The 18,313-nt window shown below is 44.7% G+C and overlaps 1 protein-coding gene across 5 annotated transcripts in view; it reads left to right on the plus strand.

Moving 5' to 3' along the window:
- luzp1 (leucine zipper protein 1) overlaps positions 1-18,036 on the plus strand; it is a 138,019-nt gene extending 119,983 nt beyond the window's left edge. For all 5 annotated transcript variants that reach the window (XM_078567316.1, XM_078567317.1, XM_078567318.1 and 2 more), the window contains 2 exons: positions 9,996-10,217; positions 16,891-18,036. In XM_078567316.1, the coding sequence (XP_078423442.1) occupies positions 9,996-10,217; positions 16,891-16,929 (261 nt within the window). In that variant the 3' untranslated portion in view covers positions 16,930-18,036. The remainder of the gene's footprint in view (positions 1-9,995; positions 10,218-16,890) is intronic.
- The last annotated feature ends 277 nt before the right edge of the window (positions 18,037-18,313 follow it).

The following is an 18,313-nucleotide window of genomic DNA, read 5'->3' on the forward strand; positions in this document are numbered from 1 at the left end:
TCTCGATGTTGAGTCCAGAAAGCTGTAGAGTACCTCAGAACCCATTGTCCGGTTAGGCACTTTACAGCCTCCCAGACTCAACATCGAGTTCAACAATTTCAGACCATGAACTCTGATTCTAGAACTTTTGATTCTATTTTTTTTTTTTTGCCATGTGCTGGTCTGAATCTTATCTTTCACCTTTTTTGCTTTCAGACAGAGTTGTTCATTATTCTGCCATTCACACTCACTCTGGACAAATGCTTTGTTTCTTTACTACAACCATTACCACTCCCTTTGCCTTTTGTTCTGTGACATCTCTGCCCTCTATCCTATCCCACACCTTCTACAAGAACATAGGAGCAGGAGCAGACATATGGCCCTTCAAGCCTGCTCCACCATTCAGTATGATCCTGGCTGATCTTGGGCTTCAGCTCCACTTTCCCGTCCACTGCCCATATCCCTTGATTCCCCGAGAGGCCAAAAATCTGCCTATCCCAGTTTTAAATGTATTCAGCGATGGAGCATCCTCAACCCTCTGAGGTAGAGAATTCCAAAGATTCACAACCCTTTGGGTGAAGTAATTTATCCCAGTCCTAAATTACCCACCCCTTATCCTGAGACTGTTCCCCGGTGTTTTAGATTCCCCGACCAGCGGAGACAATCTCTCAGGGCCCACCCTATCAAACCTCTTCAGAATCTTGCACATTTCAATGAGATCGCTTCCCATTCTTCTAAACTCCAGAGAAAATAAACCCAATTCGCTCAGCCTCTCATCATAGGACAATCCCCTCATCCCAGGGACTAATTTAGTAAACCTTCGCTGTACCGCCTCCAATGCAAGTATATCCTTTCTTAAATGCGGGGACCAAAACTACACACAGTATTCCAGATGTGGGCTCACCAAAACCCTGTACAATTGTAGCAAGGCTTCTTTATTCCTGTGCTCCAATCTCCTTGCAATTAAGACCAACATGCCATTTGCCTTCCTAATTGCTTGTTACACCAGCATTCTAACTTCGTGTTCCTTGTACGAACACACCCAAATCTCTTTGAACATCAACACTTACAAGTTTCTCACCTTTTAAAAAATATTCAACTTTTCTATTTTTTCAACCAAAGTGAATAACTTCACACTTCTCCACATTATACTCCATCAGCTGTCTTGTTGCCCTCTCACTTAGCCTGCTTATATTTCTTTGCAGCCTGTCTTGTATCCTCCGCACAGCTTACCTTTCTACCTAGCTTTATTTCATCAGCAAACTTTGGTACATTACTCCCTGTCTCTTCATCTAAGTCATTACTACAGATTGTAAATAGTTGAGGCCCCAGCACTGATCCTTGCGACACTCCACTATTCACTACCTGCCAACTTGGAAAAGTCCCATTTATGCCCACTCTCTGCTTCCTATCTATTAACCAACCCCCTATCCATGCTAATATATTACCTCCAATTCCATGCACACTTATCTTGCCTATTAACCTTCTGTGTGGCACCTTATTGAAAGCCTTTTGGAAAACCAGGTATATAACATCTACTGGTTCCTCTTTATCTACCTTACTAGTTACATCCTCAAAAAATTCCAATAAGTTTGTTAAACAGGATTTCCCTTTGTAAGGGAAACTATGTTGACTTGTTCTAATCATACTATGGTTTTCTAAGTGCATTGTTAACACTTCCGTAATAATAGATTCCAGCGTTTTCCCAACAACTGACGTTAGGCTAACTGGCCTGTAGTTTCCTGTTTTCTCTCTCCCTCCTTTCTTGAAAAGCAGAGTAACATCTGCCAACGTCCAATCTGATGGGACCGTCCCCAATTCAATAAATTCTGGAAAATCACAGTCTACTATCTCTGCAGCTATCTCCTTTAGAACACTATCGTGTAGGCCACCAGCCTCATGGATTTGTCACATTTTAGACCCTTAAGTTTCTCCAATGCTATTTCTCTGTTGATATTAATTTCCCTAATTTCCTTACTCTCTTTGGACCATAGGTTACTGTCTATTTCTGGAATGAAACTTGTGTTTTCCACTGTGAAGACTGCACGAATATTTTGTGTCTATGTCTCTGTCATTTCCTCATTCCCCATCATAATTTCCCCTGTCTCTGCTTCTAAGGGACCAATATTTACTTTAGCTACCCTCTTGCTTTCTATACGCTTATAAAAGCTCTTACAATCTGTCTTTATGTTCCTGGCTAGTTTACTCCCATATCCTATTTTTTTTTCTTTTTATCAGCTTTTTGGTTGCCTTTTGCTGGTCTCTAAAACACTCCTAATTCTCAGACTTTTTAAAGTTTTTTGCAACATTGTAAACCACTTTGTTTGACCTAATTCAATCCTTAACCTCCTGAGTAAGCCACCGATGGGTCTTTCTTGCTGAGTGTTTGCTGTTCCATGCAATGTAATTTTTTGGGACATTTTGAATTGTTTCTTTATACATTTCCCACTGTTCATTTACCTCCATACCTTTTAGTCTATTTACCAAATTAACCTCAGCCAGTTCTCCCCTCATACCTATGTAATTGGTTTTGTTTAAGTTTAAGATTTTTGTTTGCGATTGGAGTATGGACATTTTCAAATTTAAGCTGGAATTCAATGGTATTATGATCACTATTTTCCAGTAGATCTTTTACTATAACATTACTAATTAATTCTTCTTCATTACACAATGCTAGACTTAAGATAGCTTCATCCCTAGTTGATTCCAAAACACATTGGTTCAAGAACATTCTACAAACTCATTTTCTAAGCCACTCTTGCCAATTTGATTGTCGCAATCTATGTGATACATTAGGCACTGGCATCAGTACTCAGGGAAGAGTGAACTTTTCCATTGGGGTGGGCTACATATGGGTTGTGCCCCACAATGATTACATTGCCTTTGTTACAAACGCCAATGATTTCTTGTTTAATGTTCTGTCCAATGGTGTAATCACTGTTAAGGGGCCTATAAACCGCTCCCACCAATGTTTTCTGACTCTTGCTATTTCTAATTTCTACCCATACTGATTCTACTACATGATCTTCTGAGGCCAGGTCCCTTCGAGGATAGGTGGGAATGTGGAACTCGAAACACAAACGGATCAGCCATGATCTTGTTGAATGACGGAGCAGGCTCAAGGGGCTGAATGGCCTACTTCTGCTCCTATTTCGTATATTCATGTGTTCTCTCTAAAAGTCCTTATGTCACCCTTTACTATCAGGGCTACCCCTCCTCCTTTCCCATTTCCTTTGTCTTTCCGAATTATTGTGTACCCTGGAATATTTATTTCCCAACCATGATCATCCTGCAACCATGCCTCTGTAATGGTGATTAGATCTAAACCATTTACCTCTATTTGTGCTGATAGTTTATCTATCTTATAGCAGATGCTTCGTGCATTCAGATAAAGAACTTTTAATTCCATTTATTACTTCTATTCCCTGAATGACCTTATTCACTGATGTACAATTTTTGTTAAACTCCCTGTCCCATTCTGCTTGTCTTTAGCCACACTGCTATACTCCTCCGATGCCTCGACCTTTCTCTTCGGATTTCTAATTCTCCCCTCCCCCATCCCACCTCACCATCCCCAAGCCCCTCACCCACCTGCTGTTAGTTTAAAGCCCTGACAAGTACCCTAGTGATACAATTGGCCGGGACACTGGTCCCAGCCCGCTTCAAGTGTAGCTCCTCCCAACGGAATAACTCATTCTTCCCTGACTACTGATGCCAGTGTCCCATGAATCAAAGCCCCTTCTTCCCACTCTCTGAGCCATGCATTGAAGTCTCTAATCTACTTGACCCTATGCCAACTGGCGCGTGGTTTAGGTAAAAATCCAGAGATTACCTTTGATGCTGTGCATTTTAATTCAGACCCTAATTCCTCAAATTCTCTTAGAATGTCATTCCTGGTTCTACCAATGTTATTGGTTCCCAGGTGGACCACAACAACTGGATTGCCGCCACCCCTCCCATTCCACATTCCTCTCCAGTCATGAGGAGAGATTTCCTTTTGTTCTTTCTACTCCTCCCCCCACTTTCAATATCATAAAACCTATCACTTTTCTACCTCCTTCAACTCTGAACAGTCATATTCAACTCAAAACGTTAACTCTGTCTCTCTCCACAGTTGCTGCCAGACATTCCAATACTTTCTGTTCTTATCGTAGTACAAGTTTCATGGGTCATTTCTAACATTATACAAGTTCAAAGGTGTCCCAGTGCAGTGTACTTTTTTTAATACTGTGTATTTACAACCACTTATCCCAGTGGCTGACATACTCCAGTGTTTCCTTATACTATATAGACACAAATGTCTATCAAATTATTTCCAGGTGACTCTCCCTTTAAAAACAAAACACAGAAACCTCGGCTTGTTTTGGATGTCCTCTTGATTTCTTTGCTTTACTTTTTTTTCCCCCCCACGCCACTCAGCCCCTCAGATTACAACTCCCGACATGAAGGGAAAACTGTTAATGATTTCTAACCCCCTGCCAAATGTAAGGCCACAAATAGACTCCATTCCAGAGTGAGTCTTCTCCTGGGGGCCTGGAGGCAACAAAAAGACAGGTTTTCATCGGCATGGTTGTGTGTGGGGGAGGGGCGGTGTGCGGGAGGGAGGTATTGGAATGGTAAAAGCACTAAGAGTCGCAACTCACCGTGTAAAGTGAATTCAATGAACTTGTGGGCTGGCGCCAGAACGAGTTACCAAACAAGATGCTAGATTGTCCTAAAATCCCACGTCAGAGGGCAAAGTGGACCAATTAGGACATTTCTGCCAAAATACTGCCTGCTCGCTCTGAAAGCAAGTTTTTGGCAACTGTCAAAATATCTGTTCCACATCACAAGGTCTGATTTTCATGAACATCCGGAAAAGTTTTAGCCTTATTAAAATGACCAATTTGTTCAAAAGGGCACCCATATTCTTGAAAAAATATAATTCGAGTCTGGCCTGTCTCTCAGCTCCTTAACACGGGCTTAAACAAAGAGGACGCATTGGTGTCCAATCCTCTGAATTCACGGGCGCAAGCCCCACCTCCTCCCGGAGGACTATTGTAGCTGTCTTCTCTCATCAATCTTTGCCCAGCCTATTTGTCCTGGTTCAAGTTAATCCTGCAGGGGTCACATCATCAAGTGAAGCTGATGGGCACAGAGAAAAGCCATTGAGGCCTAATAACCACAGCTCAGAACGAGAGGCCTGAATTGCACAGAGAACACGTTTAGGAAATAATATACAACTCAGTTTGTTTTAAAAAAAAAGAACAGACTCTCGATTTAAAAGTTCATGTTACAAATCTTTCTTAAGTGCATTTCCTGTGAGTTTGAGCGGTGGCTGTGGTAATGGCACTCACCTCACCCAGCATGCTTGGCCTGGTTGAAACTGCTGTATGTCTAGGTTGAAGTTTCAGACTTCTGGGTATCTGGTCATCCAGAATGCTGACTGCTTTCTCAAAACACAATTGGTTAGCAACACTGCAGATCGCAATCTCATTGTATTCCTTCAGATATGTGTGCCTTCCAGTAAAGTTCAGGAATAGGAACCCTGGTGATTTCGCTAAGGTCAATGAGGTCAACTGTACGCTCCTCTTTTACTGCCCCAGCTTGAATCAGTTAACACAAGTACTCTTAAAAATAAATTAAAAACTAGGCTAATTATTGGTGTTATGTTCTGCCTGGTAAAATACACTGTAATTTACGGAATTACAGGATAGTATATCATTGGGTCATATTATAGGCAAGATAACACTCTCTCTTTAGTGCTTCACTCCTGATAAGAGTGGTCAGTGTTTGCTTAATTAACTTATTTCCACAATACTTAATCAATTAGCATTAATCTCAGAAATGTACCAGTGCTGGAATTCTAATTGCAGTGTGAAGAAAAGGAAAAGACTTATGTTTATATAGCACCTTTCACAGCCTCGTGATGCCCCAAAGCTCTTTACAACCAATGAGAAAGTGTGGGGGAAAAAAACTGCTGTAAAGTAGGAAATGTGGCAGCCAGTTTACACACAGCGCGATCCCACAAATAGCGATGCGATAATGACCAAACAATCTATTTTTGTGGTGCCGATTTAAAGATAAATGCGAACCAGACCAGCAGGAATAACTCCCCTGCTCTTCTTTGAAAAAGTGCCATGGAATCTTTTACATCTGCTTGAGAGAGCAGGCAGGGCCTCAGTCTAACGTCTCTTCCCAAAAGACAGTACCTCTTTCACTGCAGCACTCCCTCTACTGCATTGAAGCTTAGGCTAAAGGTCCTGGAGCGGGACTTGAACCCACAACCTTCTGACTCAGACTCAAGCGTGCTACCCACTGAGCCACGGTTGACACTCTAGGCTCATAGGTAAAAAAAAATGGCAACTTGAGTGAGATATCAGAGCGAGATTGACAGCCATGAAATCGTACCTCTTGTTGGGTCTGTACCTCTTAATGGGTCAGTGCCTTTCGGAGAAGAAATGAGAAAAATAACTTTCTTTAAAAAAAACTCTACTCAGTAGAACAAATTCTTGGGAGTCATTAACATGTCTCGGCAACAGTGCATACCATCTCTCTTCACTTGGCTCTCCTTCATGTAGGTGAAGACAAAATATGTAACAGGATACTACAGAACACACAAAATATTCCAGAACAGCCCAACCATTGCATAAACCATCAGCTCGTGGTTAGTTGTGAGTTTTGCCCTTGGGGAGTATTTTCTATATTTCACAGTTTCTGCCCAGCTTCCTCTCCCCGACTCCCCCCTCCACCCCACCCGCCCGCCCCCCCCCACCACACCACACACATACTCTCCATTTTATATATAACAACATTAATTATAGTACAACACAACTGTGTTGTCGAATATTCCCAAAGTCTTTAGGCCACACACAAGGCCTAAACATAAGGAGAGCACATTTGAAAACAAATGTAGAAGAAGGAGAACACACTCTGCGTGTACTTCAAAAAAAAGCCATAAACGTAAATGTAGTCGGTTAAAAGGCACTTAGAGCTTCCAGGAGTTCCTCCATAAAATTGTCAAATGAATCCAACCCTTTCCCCTATTGTCTGTTCCCCATGGGGCAGAGCGAGGAGAAAATGCAGAAACCAAACACCGTGGGGCTGAATTTTGCGTCCCGTGGGCGGGTGGGTGGGCCTACGCCCGACCCCCATCGGGCGTAAAACTGCGCGAGAAGGCATCGGGCGAGCGTCCCGACGTCATCGCGCACCCGCGCGACATTTCGCTCGGCGGGCACACGCAAAAGTCGGAAGTGCGCCCGCCGACAATTAAGAGGGCAATTAAGCCCGTTAACGGCACAATTGTCTCCGATTTTTCGTGGCCCGTCCAACCTTACAGTTACAGTAACAGTTACAGTAACCCGCCCTTGGATGAAGGTTTCCGTTATGAAATAAAATTTAAAAAAATATCTGTGGACAGCGTTTTTATGAGGTAAAGTTTCAGGTGATTGATTGTGACGCATGGACTTTTTTTTTTTGCCACTTTTTAAACCTTTATTTTACCTTTCTCATGTCCGCAGCTCCCTGGGGCAGCTGTCTGCCTTCAGGCAGCTCACTCTGGCAGCGCTCACCTACGCCTGCGGTGACATCATCACCCACCCTCTTACCGCCCCCACCCCGGCAGCACTGAGCTTTTCAGCGCACGTTTCCCGCTGGCTCGATGTTAATTGGCCAGCCAGCGTGAAATCGTGGTCAGGGGCCGATCGTGGTCAGGGGCCCGTTTCCCGACCACTCCTTGGCCATTGATCGGACACGCCCGCCAAAGGTAAAATTCAGGCCCATCACTCTAATGATGACACGTGTCATTATACAGAATGTCTGCAAGCCATTTTAGGCCAAAGCTAAACTATTGCCTACATTAGAGGGAGGATAGTGATGTATGAAGGGAACAGTAGTGGTGCGGAGGGGACAGAGCCAGTACCACCTCAGCAACTCCAGACCTCACTGGAGCCTTGGCCACAGATGGAGAAAAGAGCTGAATTCCAGAGGAGAGGTGAGAGGCAGCATTTGAACGAGTGTGGCATCATGGAGTCCCTGAAAAATTTAAGTCAGTGGGAATCAAAGGGTAAACCCTCCTCTGGCTGGAGTCATACCCAGCACAAAGACAGGTTGTGGTCGTTGGAGGTCACTCATTTCAGCCCCAGTACATTGCTGCAGGAGTACCTGAGGGTAGTTTCCTAGGCAAAACCAACTTCAGCTGCTTCATCATTCATCTTAAGGTCAGAAGTGGGGATGTTCACTGATGATTGCACAATGTTCAGTACCATTCACAACTACTCGGACTGAAGAAGTCCATGTCCATATGCAGCAAAACCTGGACAATATCCAGGCAATTGCCATCTCTAACAAGAGAACCTAACTGCCCCCTATGACACTTAATGGTTACCATCAACGTATCCCCCTCACCAACAACCTTGGATCGCCATTGAGCAGAAATTTAACTATACTAACCATACAAATACTGTAGCTACAAGAGCAGGTCAGAGGCTGGGAATTCTGCAATGAGTAACTGATCTCCTGTCTGTCCAAGGCCTGTCCACCATCTACAAGGCACAAGTCAGGAGTGTGATGGAATACTCCCCATTTGCCTGGATGAGTGCAGCTCCCACAACACTCAAGAAGTTCAACCCCATCCAGGACAAAGCAGCCCACTTGCCCATCCACCACCTTGAACATTTACTCCTTCCACCACAGATGAACAGTAGCAGCAGTGTATACCATCTACAAGATGTGCTGCAGCAACTCACCAAGGCTTCTTTTACTGCACCTTTCACACCCACAACCACTACCATCTAGAAGGACAAGGGCAGCAAATGCACGGGAACACCACCACCTGCAAGTTCCCCTCCAATCCGCTCTATCCTGGCTTGGAAATATATCGGCATTCCTTCACTGTCGCTGGGTAAAATCCTGGAACTCCCTCCCTAACAGCACTGTGGGTGTACCTACACCACATGGACTGCAGCGATTCAAGAAGGCAGCTCACCACCACCTTCTCGAGGGCGATTCAGACGGACAACAAATTCTGGCCTTGCCAGTGATGCCCACATCCCTCGAATGAATAAAAAAGCCTGATTGTGCATAGACAAGGCCCATCCTCCTTACACCTGGCTCCTGACATTTCTCTGAAGCCTGTGAGACAACCCGAGGCCTGCATCCACGAGTGCCACCCTCGCTCCCCTTTTGAGCGGTGAATGCACTGCAGGCCGGCTGGAAACCCCACCCCAGTGTGAGCTGCCCATCAGCACTGGAAATGCACAGGACGCTCCCCAGCAGAATGTAAAGGAAGCCCGACCAGCAAAATGGGTCTGACCTCTCACTGGAGACATCGGGTAGAGTTCCTGATTCTACCATCCATCAGCCGCCTGATGTCGGAAGCTGAAATGAAGTTTGATCAGAAATACAAAAACTAAAAACAGAATATGCAACAACAAACTGGAGACTGGTATTACATGCGCAAACCTGGTCCAAGTAGCCCTGCCTTCTGCCCTCACTTCACCTGAAGGCTACATTTAGTTTCAACAACCCCCTCCCCACCCCCCACCCCCCACTATCTGCAATGACTGGGAGATCAACTGGTATCTTATTAAAACGTTGGAAAACTGGGGAAGGGAGAATATAAACTTTGAAGATTAGAATTTTAATGAAATGCAGGTTGAATCACGTATTGTTGCTAATACGATGCCAAATTGGAAAGCAGATCTGTACCTACGGTTTGTACAAAGATCCTTTTACATTCCAGATTGTGACATATTTACTGTTAAGAATGTTGTGCATTCATATTTCTATACTGGTGCACTGAAGAGTTGAGAATGAGTATTTAAGTTTGGCATTCAAATAAGCTCTGCTTAAACGTTTCAACTTTGTTCTCAAGCAATGTATTTCTGGAATCTTCTGACGTTCAATATATTTAAAAGCAAAAACAAAAGGCAGCGGTTTAAAATAATATGGCAATGTATGGCACCCCTCCCTTGGTAAGCATCTAAGCCAGCAGCTTGTGCTCACATATTTCTTACTAACTCTCTCTCTTTGTCCAGACAGGGCAGGACAGCTCAGACATACACTCTGCACTCAACTCCAGCTTGCTGTCAAAGCGAAAAGAAATAGCAAAGCAGATCCTGTCAGATATCGCCACCGAGCGAGTGCCAAGGAGTGAAACTGTGGGCAAGAGGCAATCAGTGAAACTTGAACTGAGAAGGAATCCTACGGGCAGCCCCCCCCATCAGACGGCTACCAGGACTGAGGACAAGACCCCTATAGTACGTACCCTATGTGGATGATGGATTGTTAAGAGGGTTAGGGAGAATTGCACACAGTCAGCTGGCTGCCAGAAGGAAAAGCTCTCGATTTGCATTCAAAATGCAAAATACGAGGAGAGACTTTGAGGCAATGCCGTGACAATTTAACATAAAATAGGAGATGGGAAATGTTCTTATAGAACAGTTTACAGAACCCTCTTCAATTAGTCCTTTAACCCTTTCAGCCCCAGCAATCCCCATATTTGGTGCCAACAGAGGCTCGTGCACAATATAATAGACACCAATTTACATTTCAACCTCTCTGCTGGTCCACCGACTTCTCCTGCGAGGCAGTTTAGATTGGGGAAGGCAGAAGGTGGTTGTGCAAAGGGGGAAAAGAAGGGAAATTTCCACACAACCTCTAAAAGCACTTTACAATGAAGTACTTTTTGATTCGTCGTTGTATCGGAGGAAATGCTGTAGCCAAATTTGCACACGAACAGCTCCCACAAGCAGTAACAAAGTTGGAGAGCCAGGTGATGGGTTTGAGATACTGGTTCAGGGCTACATATCATCCCAGGGCACCATGGAGAATTCCCTTTGCCCTCCTTCGAATCATACTGTAGGATGTTTTAACCCCACCCCCAGCTCAGAGGGCAGAGGGACCTCAGTTTAAGGTCTCATCTGAAAGACGGCACCTCCGAATATGCAGCACTCTCTCAGTGCCGTAGTCACCAGGAACAGTCCCAAGACTGCTCAGTATTTCCCCGAGATCCAGGTTGAAGACAGGGATCGTTCATTCCAATCAGTGACGTCTCGCAGGTCCTTTAGCTACACAGTTCATTGTGGAGTGGACCATATTTCATCACAGTCAGATGATGAACCTTCCTGAAGCCAGCAGTGAAAGCTGCATTGCCCTTGCTGTCTGTCAAACAGGCCCAGGGAAATGAGAGGCTGGTTATGATGATGGGCTCCGGGACCACAACAACTCACAACCGGGGCATGACCAGAATGGGCTAAATGTTTTGATGGCACCAACTAATTAAAAGTGAAGCAGAATCTAACAACATGTCGGGGCTTCTCAGGGGAATAGCAAGCCACAGTGCAGAATTGCCCCAGGCTATTTGTAGGTACTGGGTTATCCAGGCAGTGAGTTGATCATTTCCCATACAAAGTGTCCTGGCGTTTGACTCCATTACATAGAAACATAGAAAATAAGAGCAGGAGTAGGTCATTCGGCCCTTCGAGCCTGCTCCACCATTCAATATGATCATGGCTGATCCTCTGTCTCAACGTCATACTCCCGTTCTCTCCCCATACCCCTTGACGCCTTTCGAGTCCAGAAATCTGTCTATTTCCTCCTTAAATATATTCAGTGACTTGGCCTCCCCAGCCCTCTGTGGTAGAGAATTCCACAGGTTCACCACCCTCTGAGTGAAGAAATTTCTCCTCATCTGAGTCCTAGATGGCCTGCCTATCCTGAGACTGTGACCCCTAGATCCCCACAGCTAGAGGAGACATCACCCCTGCGTCCAGTCTGTCCATCCCTGTCAGAATTTTATACGTTTCAATGCTCTCATTCTTCTAAACTCCAGTGAATACAGACCTAGTCGACCCAATCTCTCCTCATACAACAATCTAGCCATCTCAGGAATCAGTCTGGTGAACCTTCACTGCACTTCCTCTATGGCAATATATCCTTTCTTAGATAAGGAGACCAAAACTGCACACAATACTCCAGGTGTGGTCTCACCAAGGCCCTGTACAGCTGCAGTAAGACATCCCTGCTCCTGTACTCAAGTCCTCTTGCAATGAAGGCCAATATACCATTTGCCTTCTGAACTGCTTGCTGCACCTGCATGCTTGCTTTCAGTGATTGGACACCCAAGTCCCTTTGTACATCAACATTTCCCAATCTGTCACCATATAAATAATACTCTGCCATTCTGTTTTTCCTACCAGAGTGGATAACTTCATACTTATCCACATTATACTGCATCTCCATGTATTTGCCCACTCACTCAACCTCTCGAAATCTCCTCACTGCTCACATTCCCACCAAGAATAGGATTGCTCATTTTGGCCGGCCCTGTTCCTGGAGGTTTCATCACATGACTTTCTGCCGCCAACCGCCCCACCCCCCACTGTATTGCTATTGGTTGCCCAACATGTCCATCTTCGAGGCACAGCACCTTCCCACACCCAACTGGAAAGCGACCTGGCTCTTCATTACCCAGTTGGATGATTCTTTGTCTGTTATACCGTCCTCTCACCCCGTGTCCGGTATTTTTCTCCTGGGTTGCTCACAATACTGCCCTGGATTAAAAGGAAGACTTGTATTTATCACGGCCATCGAATGTCTGAAAGCACTTTACAGCCAACGAAGTACTTTACTTTTGAAGTCACAATAGTTATGTAGAAAACTTTGCAGCCAAATTATGCACAGCAAGCTCCCACAAACAGCAATATGATAATGACCAGCTAATCTGTTTTTGTGATGGAGGTATGAATATTAGCCAGGCCACCAGGGAGAGCGTTCCTGCAGAATAGTGCCCTGGGATCTTAGGCAGATGGGGCCTTGGTTTAAGGTCTCATCCAAAGGACAGCAGCTCCAACAGTGCAGCACTCCCTCAATACTGCACTGGAGCGTCAGCCTTAGTTTTTATGCTGAAGTCCTGGAGGGGGACTTGAACCTATAACCGTGTAACTCAGAGGCAAGTGTGCTACCAACTAAGGCTCAGCTGAAGATGAGTCTGATTCCTGGAGACTAGTGGATTGGGAACTCTAGCCTTCTATCTGATGCAAGGTCACACACGGAAAAACAATCATATTTTCAACAGTGATCAGCGTCTAAAAACTGGCACTAACAGAACAAGCGAACTCGCCAGAGTAAGACTCAAATGGCAAGGCTTGGGAGCAAGTAAATGGAAATCTGTATACAATATAAATAATATAAACAAGCTTGGAACTTGCACTTAAGGCTGCAAGACATTTTGAGGTTTTAAAGTATGCTTCCAAGTATCATTCAAATCACGTTACTGCTTTGCACAACTTCAGTCTATTATTTTCCGTTTACCCACAGAATTCATTGTATTGGAATCATTGAAAGGGTTGCCCAGCAACAGACATGGTCATATAATATGTTATAGCCCTGCATGTAAAGCTGTCAAGATACAGACCTCTGGGCATAATTGGGAATACGCACACATGCTATGTGTGGAATGTGTGTTACGCAATGTCAAAGGCAGCCTCACACACATAAGTGACGTGTAAATGGTCACATCTGTGCAAAGTTTTTCCATTCACATCCCTTCTTTAAACCAGGGCTTGAAAGTATTTTAATCAAGCGGTGCCTGCTTCAACGTGAGCTCTCAGAATTGTTACAGCACAGAAGGAGGCCATTCAGCCCATTGCGTCTGTGCCAGCTCTCCGCATGAGCAACGCACCTAGTGCCATTCCCCCAACCTTTTCCTCGTAACCCTCAATATTTTTTTGACCCATTGACCACAGAACGATTTTCTGAACCAACTGGAAAGTTGAACAAGATATGAAGGAGAGAGTCGCAGATTGGTGGGAATCACAGAAAGGAGAGAATCTGATTGACCTCCAATTTAATTTGATAAGATGCATTCGAAGTTGTGAAAATGTTTTCTGGTTTGGTAGAGTCATGAGCTGGAGGGGAACAAACTGGAAACATTTTTTTTTAAAAGAAGGTCGTGTTTCGTGTGTTCTTCCAACTCACCTGGTGCTAGCAAGAATCCCCAAATTCTCCAAAATCTAGTGGAAACATAACCAGGCTCCCCGGCAGTTTAATGTTTAACTCTGAGATTGCTGGATTTTTGTTAACCAGAGGTATTAGGGGACATGGGGATAAGGAGTTAGCAACATGGAGTTGCAGCTACCGATCACCCATTGAGTAACTGAATGGGTTCTAGAAGATAAATAGCCCATTCTTGAACCTATGTCCCCAATGGAGACGGGAAAATATGGAACATCGAGGGACCCACTGAACTGGACGGCGTGCATCCAAGGTTCCTGGTGATCTGGCTGGGGTTTGTGTAGGGGTATGGTATACCTGAGTCGTCTGGCAATGTAGGTTTCTTACTGCTTGTGCTCTGACCCATCTGGGGGCTTCCTTCTACAGCTGTGCTTTTTGTGGTGTAAGTATGAGAGCCAAATCGATCCAGTTCCTTAATCCTGGCAAATGGGCCATGGGTGAACTTTTAGTCCACCACTTTCATTCGCCTGGATACAACAGCCAACGTAATAAATGCTCTTAATAGCAGGCTGATGTGGTAACAGTGTTTAAACTAGTCCTGGCTTTATGTAACAATATATAAGTCCAGGCTGCATTGATGGAATAGGATGATTGAGGCCTGGTCCTAGTGCTGATATGGTAATAGAGTTTAAACAGTTGGGGTGGGGGGGTGGGGTGCGGACTGACCATCCAGTCCTACATTGCTGCTGGTGTTAGTACAGGTAACTACAGGTTAGTACACCAGATGCACTAAACCGCGGGGGAGATGTTCACTCCCTTCACCTGGTGGGGACAGAGTTTGCCATTTTCCCCAGGGGCCTTCCATCGAGTGGCTGGGGCACCTGCCGGAATCAATCCCTACAAATCATGCACAGCAGCCCAATCCAACCTTACTGAGTAGAGGGTGCAATGTAAAACCTGCCAGGACGCCAGAGCCCAAAGCCTTAAAATTGTTTATCGTCAGCAAAAGGAGCCCTTCCAGGATCCTCAAGAATTCTATTGGCTGCTGCCGCCTCAGGTCTACCTGATGCTTTCTCCCACCCTCACCCCACCTCAAGAGCACACCCCCTCTCTCCCCCCCCCCCCCCCCCCCCCCCCCAACCCTTTCTTCCACACCTGCCCCCCTACAGCTGGATCAGGCCTCCAGGCTGCTCAATACAGCGCCAACCTAGAACTTGGAAGCAGCAGTGAGGTGTCCACATGGCATGTGCAGTTCTCCAGTTGGACTGTAATGACGCCCAGTGCATTTTGAGGGCTGCAGGTATTAACGCCGTCCCTTTTATCTGGAAGATAACAAGATGCGTGTGGGTGAAGAAAGATGTTTCCCGCCTATTCAATGCCACCTTCCCACAATACCAATCCTACTGATTAACAACTTCAAAATCAGATTAAAGAAAAGGTCTATTTCCACTTGAGGCCTTGAAGTGTTTTTTCCCGGACCAGCCTAATCGATGCCAATACTGATTTTCGGAATATCCTTCAATCTTACAGACCTGTCGCAGCTTCATATTACCCTTCCTTAGGGATAGTCAGTGAAAATGCTGGCCTAGCCAGCGATGCCCACGCCCCAGGAAGGAATAAATATAAAAACTGGAGTCCTGGCTTTATGTAACAATATGTAAGTCCAGGCTGCATTGATGGAATGGGATGACTGAGGCCTGGTCCTAGTGCTGATGTGGTAACAGAGTTTAACCGGTTGAGGAGGGGGGTGTGCGGACTGACCATCCAGTCCTATTGTGTTATAAACATAACTGGTGTTAGTACAGGTCTCCCTTGTTACTTACTCAATGAGTTTTAATTTTAAAAATGCCAGCCCCATGCTGCCCCACTAAATTTATGCAAAGGTGTATAACAGAATGGAATATCTTTCAAAGCCAACAACACCAAAAATCTTTATCTTTGAGTTTCAACTTTGTCACAATCTCAACTAAAAAAGCGCTATTACATTCAATAATTCAAAATTTGGCAGCGGATGATAGACTCCAAGTTCTCGTATTATCAGGTTTAGAAAACAAAAGACTCCAGGCCTGAGCATCCTGTTCAGTCCAAAGTGGCTCTCAGGATTTTACGAAGTATAATTAGCCCTGTGATTGACAGAAGAAATCGCTTGGCTACTACAAATGTTTTCAGTATTCAAAGACTTACTATGAACCAAGTGAGTTCAGCACTGTTGATCTTCTGTTACCTCCCACTTTCACCCAGAGCTTGATATGGAGCCTTCCAACGACAAGTACTGTCTGTGAATAGTCCAGACTTCCATTTTGCATACAGCCCAATAATTGGTTTCTCCCATCCATATATGTTAGTTTCTTTTTAAATTAAGAACCCTATGTTTAAATAAGAGAAAGGTGCAACAAATGCCCTAATTTGTAATCTGTTATCTGTACTGAAGGAGCCATTCTAATATTTTCAGCTCCAGTTGCATCTGCTGCTAGAAGATGGGGCAAACACATTTTTAAAATGAGCCTTTATACAGGAGACAAGTAAAGTTGAAAACAGTAGGGGTAAAGGAAGAAGCTGTGGGAGGTTGACACTAACCTCGAGTTTTAAGAGAATGCCGAGTGGAGGAAGAAGGGAAGATTTAAGGAGGAGGTTAATCATCGTCATCAGATTCTGAGGAAGAATGACCGTAGGAGATCCAGGGATATGCCTTGGTCCAAACAGTGAGGCTGCAGGGAGGAGAAAGGGCATTGGAGCTATGGGCCTTTGTCCTGTAAAGGGGGTGTCGTTACTCCTGACAGGGAGAAACCTTGTTTTTGAATTTAGAAGTCGGGGGTGCTAATTGTTGCATCACATATGAGGGTATAAAACCAGTTGGCTTGGCCTCAAAAGATGGTCCAAGTTAACTAGCAGAATGAATATCTGGAAATGTAACATCAAACAAAATATTACACCTTGCATCCAGGGGACTAACATTGGCTTTTTTTGATTTTCCAGGGTATTCTGTCCCAAATAAGGATGACCTCAAGACGGTGAAGCCTCTGGTACTGATCTTCAAAGTCGCACTACAGTTTTTAGTGTTAATAAAGCACTGTACATGCTTCTGCAATATAGGGATCATCTTCATCCTGTACACTCTCTGAACTAAAGCAATCGTATTACACCTATATTTTTCTAGAAATGATTACATTTGGAAGTAGTTCTACCAGCTGTTCGCAATAGATGGGGCGGGGGTGGGGCGGTGGGGGTGGGGTTGGGAAGTGGGGCGGGGACATCAACTGCAACGACTTCAGTCAGGGGAGGGGGAGATCGGTCCTTTCCCCCTGTCACTGTGTGAACTGAACTGAGGATGGAACGTGTGAAAAACTTCACTGAGCCTGGGTGTAGCAGGATGCTCTTAAAGTTGTACCGTTTCTTTTGGGGGAGACGAAAAACATTCATGAGATCCAGACGTGGAGGCAAAATTTCACGGCCAATTCAGTCAGCCAGTGGGGCTTCCTGTGGTGAAAGTTGTACAAATATGCATATCTGATTTTGCAGAAAAGAATTGATAAGGGCCTCAGTAAGTATTAACCACCCAGTGTAGCGGTGGAATTTGGAGTGCTGCATAAGCAACCAGTAAGTATGTATATAATTGTTCTTTGTACTTGGTGAAAGTTTTCTTTTAGACAAATGTTTATAAAAAGCAATTTTAAAAAAAAAGAGAAACAGGGGAGACTTGGTATACCAGAATATGCAAGAGTACTACAATCGCCAGTTTGCTGTATGTACATCGTGGAAGGGAAGTTAGAATGGCCTCTCAGGGTTAAAGATTAAAGGGGTATCAGGATGTTCAGTCACCTACTTTCATAACACCCTCAATGTTTATTTTTCTTGGCACGTCAAAGGCCATTCTAACTTTTGGGTTTTATGTTGTATGTACAGTGAACAGGAAGCACCACAAGACGTGCTTATTGTGATTAAACATTTTTTCTTCTTTGCTTCTGAGGTAAAGCGAAATGATTGACTTTAAACTTTCTCCCCTCAGACATTCCATATTGAATATTCAGACCGGCTAGATTAACCACACTGGTCTTTTTCAGTCCTGCACATTCCTATAGTCAGATTTTTAAAAATCTCACCCCCACCCCCTCCCCACTCCCCACCCCACCCCGCCCCACCCCACCCTGCCTCCCCAGGAGAAGGGGACAAGGGTAGCACATCATGAACTTTGGCCACAGTTGACTGCACATGAACTGTTCCTTGCTGAAGAGCATTTCGTGAGAGCACAACTCCCTGAGAATGAGGAAACAGCTGTTATCAACAGGAGCGTCATAGCACAAATAACAAGTCTACTCCAGTGCCCAGCACCAGGCAGGGTTGAATGGCAAGTACATTACAGCTCTGATAAACCCTTTGTACTACTCGCATCTCTTTTTTT

The sequence above is a fragment of the Cetorhinus maximus genome, chromosome 21 (genome assembly GCF_964194155.1).
Source record: "Cetorhinus maximus chromosome 21, sCetMax3.hap1.1, whole genome shotgun sequence".
NCBI classification, from domain to species: domain Eukaryota; kingdom Metazoa; phylum Chordata; class Chondrichthyes; order Lamniformes; family Cetorhinidae; genus Cetorhinus; species Cetorhinus maximus.